The 13,673-nt window shown below is 32.1% G+C and overlaps 1 protein-coding gene across 1 annotated transcript in view; it reads left to right on the plus strand.

Moving 5' to 3' along the window:
- The window catches only part of LOC150082213 (uncharacterized), a 79,027-nt gene that overhangs the window by 41,305 nt on the left and 24,049 nt on the right, over window positions 1–13,673 (plus strand). The window contains exons 4-5 of the mRNA XM_090380452.1: window positions 3,676–3,738; window positions 10,798–10,857. Of these exons, the coding sequence (XP_090236578.1) occupies window positions 3,676–3,738; window positions 10,798–10,857 (123 nt within the window). The remainder of the gene's footprint in view (window positions 1–3,675; window positions 3,739–10,797; window positions 10,858–13,673) is intronic.

The following is a 13,673-nucleotide window of genomic DNA, read 5'->3' on the forward strand; positions in this document are numbered from 1 at the left end:
ACAAAATCACCTTAAGCTTCATTTCAGTTCCTACTGTAGACCTCGGCTAAATCTAGGAATCAACTGCTAAAAGTATAAGGAGAAAAATTTTCCTGTGTATATTTCGCATCTTTTTGTGACACTGAGTTTTATTTTAGACTGTTCTCATTTATGAGATTTCTGATGTTTCTTTTCTTCCAGAGTGAAGTAGAATACAGCAATACCTCACTTAGCATGGCTTCAGACAGCATGGGTTTCACTATAACACGGTTTTCAATTAAGTTTAAGTCGAAAATTTATTGTACATATCAAAACTCATTCAATAGCCTAGACAGGTACTATACATATATGCTGCATTGTTGTAGCCAGGTACTATACATATATATACTGCGTTGTCATAGCCAGGTACTATACATATATGCTGCGGTGCCAACTCTATTGTCTACCACGCACATTGTACTTTAGCTCCCTTCAGGCAATCAGCTGCAAAGTGCAACAGTGTTCAGTATTCTTAATTCCATCCTGACAAGACGACGTGATGGTTTTTCAAAATTTATTTTTTACCCCTTTAAATACGATTGAAAATATATCTGCATCTTGGCTAGAAATCACTGCCAAAAACATTCTGTTTGGCAGCATGTTTTGTCCCATTTGGTAAATTATTTTACTGATTTTGAATCGCAAGTTCAGATAATTTCCGAAGACATTGTGAAGGTCGGAAAAGACTTAGGATTCAAAACTTTGGACACTGCCAATGTACATGACTGCATTGACTCACATTCAAATAAATTAGATGATGTAATTCTCCTTGAAATTGACGAGCAAATTGCATATGCAGAAGAGAAAAACGATTCTAAAGTGGATAACACTGAAGTGCCACCAAAACAATTTTCAACAGAAGAACTGGAGAAAGTTTTTGGGGGGGGTTGACATGGCCTGCGAGGCGATTAAGAATGGAGATCCAAATGTTGAACGTAGCATCGAGATACAGAAAATTTTACAAGATGGGATTCGATGCTGCAAAGACTTGTAAGCCGAGAAAAAGAAGAGACGGCATCACCAGACTTCATTATTGAAATACCTAAATAAACAATAAAGCGTTTTTCTCATCTCTCATGATGTTACCTTTTCATTAATAAAATTTTTGCAATATGTTTTTAAATTTCAAATCCTTTTAATTGGCTATCAAGTGCAAATTGTTTATAGATATATTATAATTTTTTTTGTAGACTGTTTCTCTGGTATGCATTAAATTAAAACCCATTATAATTATACCTCAATCAGCATGGTTTCACATAACACGGAATAGTTTTGGTACCAATTATCAGGGTATTGCTGTATATGCATTTAATACCGAATCAAAATGTTTCATTGAATGAGGAAGCATGAACAACTGAGGTGATACAATTCGCAATTTGGAGTTCTTAATTAATCAAATGTAAATTATGCTTATCTTTCAGAAAACAGATTTTAGGCATGTTTGTGATTGCATAAAGCACCTATTGTTTTCACCATATGTCTGTTTATTCATTCATTCATCCATATGCTCATAACAGCTCTACCCCCAGCAGACAGAATTTTGTGAAATTTTAATATTTCTTTTAGAATGGCTTCTTGAGCCTCCTGAAGTTTTCATTAAAATCTTACAAATAGAAATCTGGTGATTATTATTATTATTTTTTTCATATATATCACATGGGCTATCCATATACTGTACTATATATTATAGTTGATGCACTGGAATTATGGTTTCTCACCATGCATCCATTGGAAGAATGAATGGAAAATATGGTGGATTTGCAAAAAAAGAAATGTTCCCGATTTGTGCATATGAAATTAGTTGTTTCTAAGGAGCTCTGTGGGTTTTTTCTCAATTTACTAAACTATAAATTGCAAATTATTACTATTTACTTATTATGCTAATCACAGAGAAATGTGAAGTATGTGTTATATTTTAATTGCTATTAAAATTCAGGAAGAAATAAGTAAAGTACATTATAAAAGTATCGCTTTTTTATTTATTAAATCAAAGAGCATAAATACACATTGCATTTCGACTTTTATTAAAATCAAAATGAAATAAATAATTTACAAATGTACTTTGGAATGCCCATTGAAGTGAAACAATTACTTTTATATATTATTAATTAATTTATAATTAACCAGCAACAAGTTAAAATAGTTACTTACTTTTTACTTCTATTAATCATATAAACCGAAAATCTGATTAATTAAAAAAAAAAAAAGAATTCAAATGTGCCTGAAACCTCAGTTGGAAATTTTCTCTATGATTTCTGTTTAGAGCAAATACTTTCAACTGCCATTAAGGAAACATGCTTTGCTCTTAGGATTTCATGATCGAAAGTCAGCTGGCTGCCAAATTACGTCCACAACCTGCCAAATTTATTCATAAAATCATACAGCTTCTGTTATGAGTACACTGAATATTTGAAGATGTAACACTTCATTGTGTTGTATCAGTACACAAATTACTTTTATGACCACTTTGAAAAAACTGTACCAACACTTCTTTACTGTATGTATAAAACATTTACAGTAAAGTTTTCTGTGAATGTACTGGTGTTCTGCAGATCAGGTCATCATCCATTAACCTGTTTTAATGTTCACGTATTTGTACTTCTCTCACTGGTCTTTTGTGATTGAGAGCAAAGTTGGCCTTTCCTAATTTATTGAATTTATTTAGATGTTCACACGTATAGGTGCATCTATTTAGATATTCACACATAATATTTATTTAAATATTCACACATATAAGGGCAGGCATATGCACGCATGCACACACACATACTCTTACATAATGTACAATAACTGTGAGAGCTGGTACTCTGTGGCCGAATTAGCTGATGCACAGGTAAATCCTCAAAACAATCTGTTATCAACACACACACACACACATGAGAGGTCATGGTCAAGGTCATTATCTATTCAGAGGGTCACGGATAATATGTCCATTAATTTTAAAGTTGAAACTGTAAATAGTTATGTACCATTGCCCTACAAGCATATTTGGAAAAATTTCATTTAATTTAATAAGTGAAATCTAATTAAATTGCAGAAATTTTGTGATATTTGTGATAGAAACTCAGGATTTCACACTTTAAGAAAAATAGATGAATTTATAAATGAGAAAGGAATATTGAGAAATATATTATTGTGCATTGTAACAGAAATTATTTTGGGTATGATATAATTTTCACACTGGGGTTTGAAAGGGAAAACTTTAAAAAGATGTTAAAACTTTTCATTCATAAATGGTTTTATTACTTTAACATGTTAAATACAAAGAAATTGTGGTTCGGTTAATTATAATAAATGTAAAAACTGAAATGTAACAGAAATTTAATTTGTAACCCAGCTTAATGGTTTATTTCCAGAAGGTAATTTATTTTATTGGCAATTTGTAATTTATTTTAATAGCTGTGTTCTAAAATACATTTTATATTTATATTGTATATTTTATCGTCAATGTGCTTGATTATAATCAGCTTTATAAGGCATCATTCTTAAATGAGTTCTTTTAACTGCAACTTCTTAAACAAAGAAGTTTTAATATTATTAGAATTGTGGTTTAGATTATCAAGGTTAAGAAATGGGGAAAATTTTTCATTTGCTCTATTTTAACTTTTTTCATTAAGATTTTATTCTGAGGGTAGTGAATTTTCTTGTATTTTTTAGCAATGGTGTTTCCACTGAAGATGCAGAAAATGTAGATGATGTTGAACCCCTGAAAGAGTTAAGGTAATAGTGATTTATTTACTTAGTGTTATTATGTATACAATTTTTGCATATGTTAGAATGCTGCAATGGTGATCGTTTCCTTTGCATTATATGTAATTGCATATGCAAATGCACATTGTGGCCATTGTAGTTGTTAGTGCATATAGGACAAATATTACAAGCAATACTGCATATTCCATAAAAAATGATCAATACCTGATCATTTTTTTCAAATGTTGATCTTGGAACTATGTAACAAGTCACTGTATTGCAATTAAATTAGCGTGGGTAATATTTCTCAAATCAGCATTGAAAATGTTTTAATGCTATTTTGCTATTCGTTCTAATGCTATCGACTACATCAGATGAAATGTTTTTATTAAAAATCTGATTAAATCAGATTTTTAATAAAAGTGAATTTTTTTTTTAACCTGGTTCAAATTGCAACTAATTAATTCTATAATTTATACTCTATCCACAGGGCTGAAACTCATAATAGCTGCTGCCAAAACTGTTTCCTTTGATTTCCCCACTTCACATTTCAGAAACTTTTATTAATTATCACACAAACAGCAAAAAATATGCATTTGAGTATGCATATTCTTAAGTCTTTTATAATTATTTTCTGAAAAGCAAGCAGACGTTGCCCTCGCTATTTAAACACACTACTTCATTCGTTTGTCTTTCTCGCGAATGCTATTTAGCTGTTGACTAACACAAATTAAGCTATACTGGGTTGTGAATGCATCAGTGTTGTATCACTGAAGAACTAGTCTCTCTGTAATGTGCCTTTGTTCTTTGTGAAGAAAAAAATCTGAAAACTCTTTCTTGGCATAAGAAGCAATAACCAAAGTATTGCAATGACTTGTTTTTTAAAACCAAAAAAAGATGATACTGTCATTCTTCAATGTGTATTGCATCTACTAACAAAAATTCAAGGAAATTCATATATTGGAAGCTACACTGGAAACAGGAAAAACTAGTGAACAGCTGATAATGCTACAATGCACATTTGATAAAAAAAAAAAAAAAAGCTTTCTTTATTGTAATTGTTTTTTGGAAACAATATCGATGCAGCACATTTTCTGGATGTGTATTTGATCTAACAAAATTTCAAGAAAATATTTCTATTGATAGTTGCATTATAAACTTTTAAAAACTAATGTCTTGCAACATCTTAAACCTTGTGTGCAAAAAAAAAAACCTATGTGCTACAAATAACAGGTTGTTTTTTAAAATGTGTATTGTTACAAAATATTGAAATATTTCCAAAATGTTAGTTACAAAATATTTCCTTGTTGTGCATTTGATGTAATCACAATGTTTCAAGGTAAAAATTCACCATCAAGTGTCATATGCTGCTATGACTGTTATGAAGTCTGATTTTCCCTTCTGAGCTGCAATAAAAAGATATATCCTATTGAAAAATTGATTTACTCCTTATCTCTTCTTTTGTTTTACTGTGGGAACTATAACTTGAAAAAGGGTTATTTCACACAATGAATGCTGTCCAGATAGCTGTAACTATTGCTTACCACCTCTTTTACTGTCTTCTAAGATGCATTGTGTTCTTATGATCCCCTTTGGGAATATTGACAGGAGCAAAAATTGTTTCTATTCCCACACCATAATGAATTACTTTCGGTACAATAAAGGATTACTATTATTTGATTTTACCACAAGGAACTCCCCAGAATAAAACATCTGTGCAAGACAAAAACATCTGGTCAGTCAGAAATGATCGTGGTCATTTGCATTCAAGGACAAAATAAACAATGGTTTAAATTATTTATATTACAGCTTTCAATAGATTTATTGCCTTGAATTTTCGTTAGTAGATGCAATACACACCGAAGAAAGGAAATAGTCTTTTTGTGATTCTTTGAGTTTCTTATGCCAAGAAACAGTTGCATGCAGTTTTTTCCCCTCCCATGCCACACTGTACACTATTGCACTTGCGATAGTGTACAATGTGGCAGCTTCAACATCACTCACTAGTCTGTGTAATTTGATTTGATTTAGTAAGTGGCAAAGCACACATGTGGAAAAGTCAAGCAGTTCAATTAGTGTGGGCAGCACCTGCTTCTTTTTCTCGGGAATAATTAGAAAAGGCTTAAATATGCATACTTGATTGTACATTATTGCTGATTATGCATTTCTGAAATTTGAAGTTGGGGCATCAAAGAAAACATTTCTGTTGATGGATATTGCGAGTTTCAATTTTGTAGACAGAGTAGAAATTATAGAATTAATTAGTTAATTTCACCATGGTATTAAAACATGTCAAAAATAAAATCTGTTACAAAACTTTGTATGGAATTCTGGATTAGCAATCATGGAAAAGGTTTTATTACAGATGGAAATTATGTTTATGGTGTTTGTAAAAAGAACATTCTACGCAAGAAGAAATTCCAGATTGACCAGCATTTTAAAATAGCATTGCACGTTGTGGCCAAGCAAGGAAAGGCAAGGAAAAATTTCCAGAGCAGTCACTTTTATCCAAGCCATGTACAACCCTTCTCGATCATTTTTTTCCGGAAAATGTGCCGTAATGGATTGACTTTTTTTCTTTTACAGATTAAAAGTATGCATCATGCGAATACTCATTGTGTATAGTTTTTTGTGATTTTTATTAATTTTTTTGTAGAAAATACATGGGAGTAATTAACCCATTTGGGTTATCACGAGTTATCTCGTGTACGCCAAAAAGTGTGTAAATTATACAGATTTTTTTAAATAAATTAGCGCTTAAGCTAAAAGAAAGGTGCAGCAAAAGTCTTCATTACTCATTATATAGATAAATTTAAAAAATCAAGTGGAACACACAAGCAGTAATCGCAAACTAACTACATTCTTACACACGGCCGCCACAAGTGGACAGGCGAGGTAAGTGTCACTTACGGGTGGCAGTTCAAGAGGGCACCGAAATAATTTTTGATATTGTTTTTGTGAATTATTTTTATGGGTTCAGTATTCTGCATTTAGGACAGCAAATTATATTTTGCTTACTGGCGGCACAGGAACGTGTGCTAATGTTCTGACATTGCTGTACAATATAAGTAAAACAAAAGCCAGTTGTTTGCTGCCAGGCGTAAGAAAATCCTGAGAAAACTTGAGATTTATCTGCCTAGTGCAAAATTAGCCAGATAAATGCCAGAGAAAATATGTTTCAGTCCTAAATTTGGAGGTATTATTGTTTGCTTAGGGTATTATTGTATTCCGAGATATTTCATGTAGTTCCAAATAACTTTTAAAACTAAAAACGAGATATCTTGGGATAATCCATGAAGGGGTTAAAAGAAGAGAAAAGTGATTTTTCAAAGGATTTGTCTCTCCCTCAATAAGTTAAACAATTGAGTCTTCAAGAAATTTTTGAAAAAATATTGTATAAATTAAAAATTTTCCAGATGAGAAAGAATTACCTTAACACTATTTATGAAGAAATTATTTGCAAAATTCATCAGGCTATTATAAAAATGTAGTAAATGCACCAATTTTACTACATTTGGATGTCTGTCAATGAAACGACTGCCATTTGTGGCTGCTAATATTGCACATTTTATATGTGGAAAAATAGATGCGGAACCATTACATCCATATATGCTTACTTGTAAGGCCCTCAAAAAAAGATGATTTACTCTACAATAGCAAGATTTTGTAATGATTCTTTACAATTACTATGATCAGAATTGACCCATAGTGAAAGTCTGCATTTTTGTTAGTGATGCTACTTCATATATGGTAAAAGCTGCTTCCGTGTTACAAATTTTCCATCCAAATATGATCCATGTTACTCGATTAGTCCATTGCTTACATAGGTCAGCAGAGGCAATCCGGGAGAATTTTGTCAAAAGCACCTTTGAGAATAAAATCTTACAGAAATATGTTACCTACTCTTCCTTCCCTACCAGCCCTGTTCTCACAAGATGGGGAACATGGTTACAAGTGGCATTGTTTTATGCTAAAAAATTAATTTGATTCTAAAAAAGAATTTGTTGATTCCTTGGATAGTTTGATTTCAGCAGTTTGATTTTATTAAGAGCTGCTTTTGATGTGATGCTGAGTTGCTGTAGTTATTTGTTTTCTGAAGTGTCTGATAATCCCATTCATTCTGCTGTAGTATTGAACTTACTCAAAATGTTCACAAGATGAAAAATAGGATGATCTTAAATGGAACTGACTTGGATTTTGGAAAGGTTCATATTTTGTTTAGCTTGGCATAATTATAATTTATTCTATGCTTGTTGTTTATCATTAATTGTTAATGCCATGTTAGTCATTACAAGTTATCATTATTTAATAGGTAGATAAAAATAGAAGTGTTACAAGAGATGAAAATCAAATATTTCTATTATTTGAAAGAAGTATAATTAGAAAAAAGGACCCTTGCTTGAATATAAAATAATCCTGTAGTTGAATCCTTTCAGGACTTTTGGTAGATTTGTTTTTCATGTGTGGACTCTGAGAAATATGCATGTACTTGTACATTATACAATTTGAAGGTTACTTCAAACAGTGTGTCCATTAATGTACAAATTTTTTTGAATTTTTCTAGTACATGTTTCCATCTCTTAGCTATATTTCCTACTTATACTGGATCGTTTATAATAGATTTTAGCATGAAAAAAGCTTTGAAAATTGGAGGAGGAGATTTTATCAGTTAACCTCATTTGTTTAAGTTGGACTTAGAAAGGCTGAAATTGAAGAATTTCTCAGGAATTCAGAATTAGAAGTTGATAAAATTTAATCAAAGTGATAAACAGATGTAGAAGATATCATTAAAAAAGTAACGATGGACTTTATTTAAGAATTTCTAAAATTCTGATTTGAATTTTTATTGTAGTGCTGGGCAATAAAATCACAATAAGAATGAAGTAATATTTTGAGGCAGTTTATATGCAAAGTTTTCATTTTCACAAAATTTCAAAAATTCATGGAAAAAACTCCAGGTACTGAGCATACCTGTGTTGGAAATTCACTACCTGGGGCTCACTCACATTCAGGAATTCACTTGTGTAAGGGTTAAAAATACAGGCTGGCTATATAAATTCTTTTGATTATTTTTAAAAATTAATATCTAAAAAAATGAAGCCCTACATACATATGTAATGGATTTTTTTTTTCTTTGTTTCTTTTAAGCAAAAAAGTAGTAGTTACAAATTTTGCACACCAGATGACCAAAGTAATTTTATTTATCAAATCCAGTATACATATTGGCATTTAAAGTTCAGTGTGTTTACTATGTAAGATGGAGAAAAAGACATTGTTGGCCAATAGTGCATCCAGAATTTTTCTTTGTGGGTGGAAGCTGAAGATCAGAGATTATGTTCAGTAGATTATTGGTGATCAAAATATATTGGTGAATATATTGGTGATCAAAACCAAAGTACAAAAAAGGCAAATACATTTTTAAATGCAATTTACCCAAATATTCATTATTTATGGTACACAACAATCTCTGTCTGACTTTACACAAGTTCCAATCTCCAAATTGGGTAACTAGAAAAGGGGGAAAAAAAAGTTTTTGGAACCTCATTTCCTTTACTCACTCACACTATTGATTTCAAGATGAGTGTAATTCATTAAGATAGTTTGGATTATGCCTTAGGTAGAGAGCAATAGGAGAAATGCAAGTAGGTGGCTAAATGTGAGTCATAACTTAGCATAGTGAGCAGACTGAGAAACTGTTTGCTATGCTGTGAGTAAGGAAACAGACTGAGTACTAGTCTGTTTCCAAACTGTACAGTTTGTCTCATATATAGAGCTCTCTAAAACAATCCATTATTCACCTCTATGTAAGGTAATTTTAACTGTGCCCCAAATTGTGAAGAAGCATAAAAATTTTACAGCGTGGCTACTGCAGCTTACTTCAGAGCTTGCTTAATCAACTGAATGGCTGGTATCCAGGCTTATGTATAGCTGGCATCAAAAGAACTCTCTATGCACAGCAACCACCTGTCTGTGTTCCCTTGACACAAAAGAGCACATTCAATTTGGTGCTGACAATGTGTTGACTGAACCCAGGAGAAATGACTCTTGGCACTCTTCACTGATGAGTCAGGATAGTCTTCATCAGATTCTTAACATGTTGTTGTCTGGGAAATGGGGAACCAGATTCAATCTCACCAACATTACAAGATGACACTTTTGAAAGTAGTGATTTTGTGGTATGGTTGGAATCACAGTAATGGCTGTACAGATTTTGAAGTAGCAATTGACTTTGTTTTAATGCATGTACTCATAAATCTCTTAAGTTTCTTCAGAGGGAAAATGTAGCCCATACAGAATGACTATCTAGGTCATCAGACTCCAGTTCAATGTTGTATGCCTGGGATGAACTAAGCCAGGCATAGACCCCTCCACGTGGAAACCATACTGAGCTTGTGCAACACTTATGCAGGATTGGGAATTGATGCATCCTGCACTAATTAAGTCTTATTCTCAGCATGAGAAATTGTTGTTACAGTATATTACTACCATGAGAGATGGCATGCCTTATTAGAGTATGTTTTCCAGAAGATTATTGTATTGCTTTTTTGCACACTTATGAGCTCATTTACATACCTTTGTAATTTTGCACTGAAATTTGGCCAATCTTTGTGCATTAAAATACATTAAAAAGAAAGGTTTTTGATTTATTCAAAATTTTTATTTGTTCCTTTGCTTTTGAACAGCACAGTAGCATGTTTTTAAGGTAAAAAGCAAACTCTAAGACAAAATATTAGCCATTTAGAAAAATGAGGCTTTAAACAAAATGATCAGGAGCCACTGCATTAACATAAGCAGAGGACTTGATTTCTGTTTATTCTCAAGTATCTGCTTATGAGATTATTTCAAATTTTCTATTGAAAAATGCGAAATGATCTCATAAGCATATACTAAATGAAACCAATATTACTAATTGTTAAAACATTACAAAGTCATCAGAGCATTCATCTTAAATGTTAAGCTTAATTTGCATCCAGATACAGAATGGGGTTTTTCTTTGTTTTATCACGGTGAATTTGTTTAATCATACCAACATTAATATCATGGTATGACTTATTAAGAACTAATGCTAATTTTGGATTTTCTTTGCAGGAATAATACAGCCATAAATGAAGAAAATAATGATTCCCAAAATTTACCTGAACAGCCAAGGTACGTTATTGGTAGTTTTTCTACTGTGGTATGTTTATATTTAAAATGCTTATTTTTTCAGAGTTTTGTACATTTTATTAACCATAAAGGTTAGTAGTGCTTTAGACTTACATGAAATGCGATAAAAGTCAGCTGTACTCAGTATTATAGATATGTAGAAGAGTGAAGATGATACAGTATATATGAAATGGGCTGGTAAGTCAAAAATACTTTCAGAGAGGTTGGTGATCTCTGGAGAGGGTGATTGTCATTTCAATTGTTGCAAAGGCAACAATTGAAATGTGATCATAAATATCAGAAGTTGTACAGCACTGATTTTCATGATGGCATTGCATCTCATAAGTCTGGCATAATGCTGAATCTCCTCGGAATGTATTGCCCATTGCAAACATCTTGAAATAATTAAATTTATAATTGCGAACTTGTCTATTCAAATTTCTCGACCACATCTCCATAATCGAATCATCTTTTAACAGATGAGTGCTTTGAAGTATTATTATATCAGTCTCTAAAAGAGCCCTGTTAGAATCTAATCGACTTGCAAGCTCTTCAGAGTATTTTGAATTGTGGATGTTGAAATTAAATGGATCAAGCATGAATTGAAAAACAATTCTGTAATTTTCAAAATCATAAAATTGCTGTTTCAATTTCTGGAGTAATTTTTGTAACCATTCCACATAATGCTGCTTATAGAAATCAGTCTTTTCTGCGCATTGCTACATATTCAGAAAATGCATAAAATTATTAACCTTCATATGTGCCACAAAAAGTTTAAATTTTGATATAAATTCTCATATGTATTGGGCAAAATAGCAAATTGGTTTGCTTTTTTCCATGAAGTTTTAGGTTCAGATCATTCAAATGAGTGGTAATATTCAGTCAAAAAATGCAAGTCACATTGCCATTCTTTGTCCTCCAGCACTTAAAAAGTTATCTTTTTAACAAGGAAGTCTTAGATTGGAGTTAGTAAAGCAATGAATTGTTGCAAGACTTCCACAGCTTAACCAATTTACATTTGCAAAATATACCACATTGTTATATCCAGTGTCTTCCATTTCACTAAGTAATTTTGCAAAATTGTTTACCTTGAATATAATTCACTGTTGATAACTGTGTCCATCACATCTTTCAGTGTCATCCTCCATCATTTGAGTGCAAAGATTCTCTTGATGTAAAATGTAATGGAATGACACCAAAGCATCACCATTAAAGCCATTCTCTTTTAAATGCTGCTTCAGGAGGCTACATTACAAAATACTTCTAGCATGTTGATGCCACAAGTGGAGTTTTCATAAAGAAATCCATTTTTTTATGAATTTCTACATTTACCGATGAATTTCTACATTTACCTTTGATATCAGTTGACTCATCCAAAGCCACTGAAAAACATAAGTAGTTCTGTAATTGAGCACATAGTTGAGCTTCAAGATTTTGGGCCACACCTTACAATCAACAAGCAACTGCTTGATGATTCAGCTGTAGATTTTGAACTTTCTGCATCATGTAACTTTTTGTATTCAATGGATAATTTTCTAGTAAAGTTTCCATAACAGTACAGATAATGTCTTTCGTTAACCCGCCATCTGAAAAAAACTAAAAAAAAAAAAAAAAAAAATAAATAATGTACACAAAATAAAAATTTCGAGCTAAGATCCACGACCCTTTTTAGCTAACCAAAGTTACTGACTTGGATGATGTTTGAAATTGTTCGAAATTTTGTTGTTGCTCGTTGAATTTTGAGTTCAGGTAAGCTATTTCACGAACTTGAATTTGCTGACTGATAGGAAACTTGTTATTAAACTCCGTATGCATGCTTTCAAACTCTCCACCTCGTTTATGCTAAATGTGACTTTTTTTTTTGCACAATTTACATACAGGTTTTTCATTAATTTCCATCTCTGGTGTGAAGTTTATGGGTGACTTTTTCCAATCCATTTTCTTTGTTATATCTGCTGAAATATATATCTTTTTCATTATAAGCTAGGTTATCTCTTTCTTCTCTGATTTTAGAGTCTTTCAATGTATATTTGATCGTTTTCTAGTTACAAATCTATCCATATCTGAAATAAGCTAAAAATATTTTAATAAATAATCAAATACTTTTACACATACAATACAAGAAAGTAGGATTTTCTCCAATGAGCTATTCTAGGAATTTCAGCCTACACACAGCATGCAAATTGATCCATAAACAACAGTTACGGTACAATAAAAAAAAAGGGCCTCCGTAGCCGAGTGGTCAGGAGCAGGAGTGCAGTAGCACACGCTCCTTGAGTAAACCGGGGTTCAAGCCCCTGACTGCTAAATACGGTCGATCTGCCAACCCGTACTGGACCAGTGTGGCAGATTATGGTCCATTTCCCTCAACATGAATTTTTGAGGAGGCTTCCATCCTTCAGTTGGTTGATAATGGCTGCAGTTTACCTATGTTCTTTTTTTTTTTTTTTTTTTTACAATAAAAAAAAAAAAAAAAAAAGAGAGAGAATAAGTTATACCCAAGATGTTGATTATCCTTCTAGGGTGCACTTTTGTTTGATTCAGAAAAACTCTAATCTTCAAGTCATTATGAAAACAAGTGCAAAATGCATCTCCAGGAAAAACATTAATGTTAATTAAAACACAAAAATTATAGAACGACAGTGATCTCTCCATGTGCAATGCTGTACATATGCTAATGATAAGTGCATCATCGAGAGGGTAAGACAGCACATGGTTCCCAAACCATGTCCCAATGACCTTGGTGTAAGGTGAACATCATGAAGCATGCTGTAAGATTAGGAAAAACTCCATTGAGTTTAATAGCTATCATTCTTCTT

Source organism: Mastigoproctus giganteus, chromosome 8 (assembly GCF_048544385.1).
Source record: "Mastigoproctus giganteus isolate SK-2022 chromosome 8, ASM4854438v1, whole genome shotgun sequence".
NCBI classification, from domain to species: Eukaryota; Metazoa; Arthropoda; class Arachnida; order Uropygi; family Thelyphonidae; genus Mastigoproctus; species Mastigoproctus giganteus.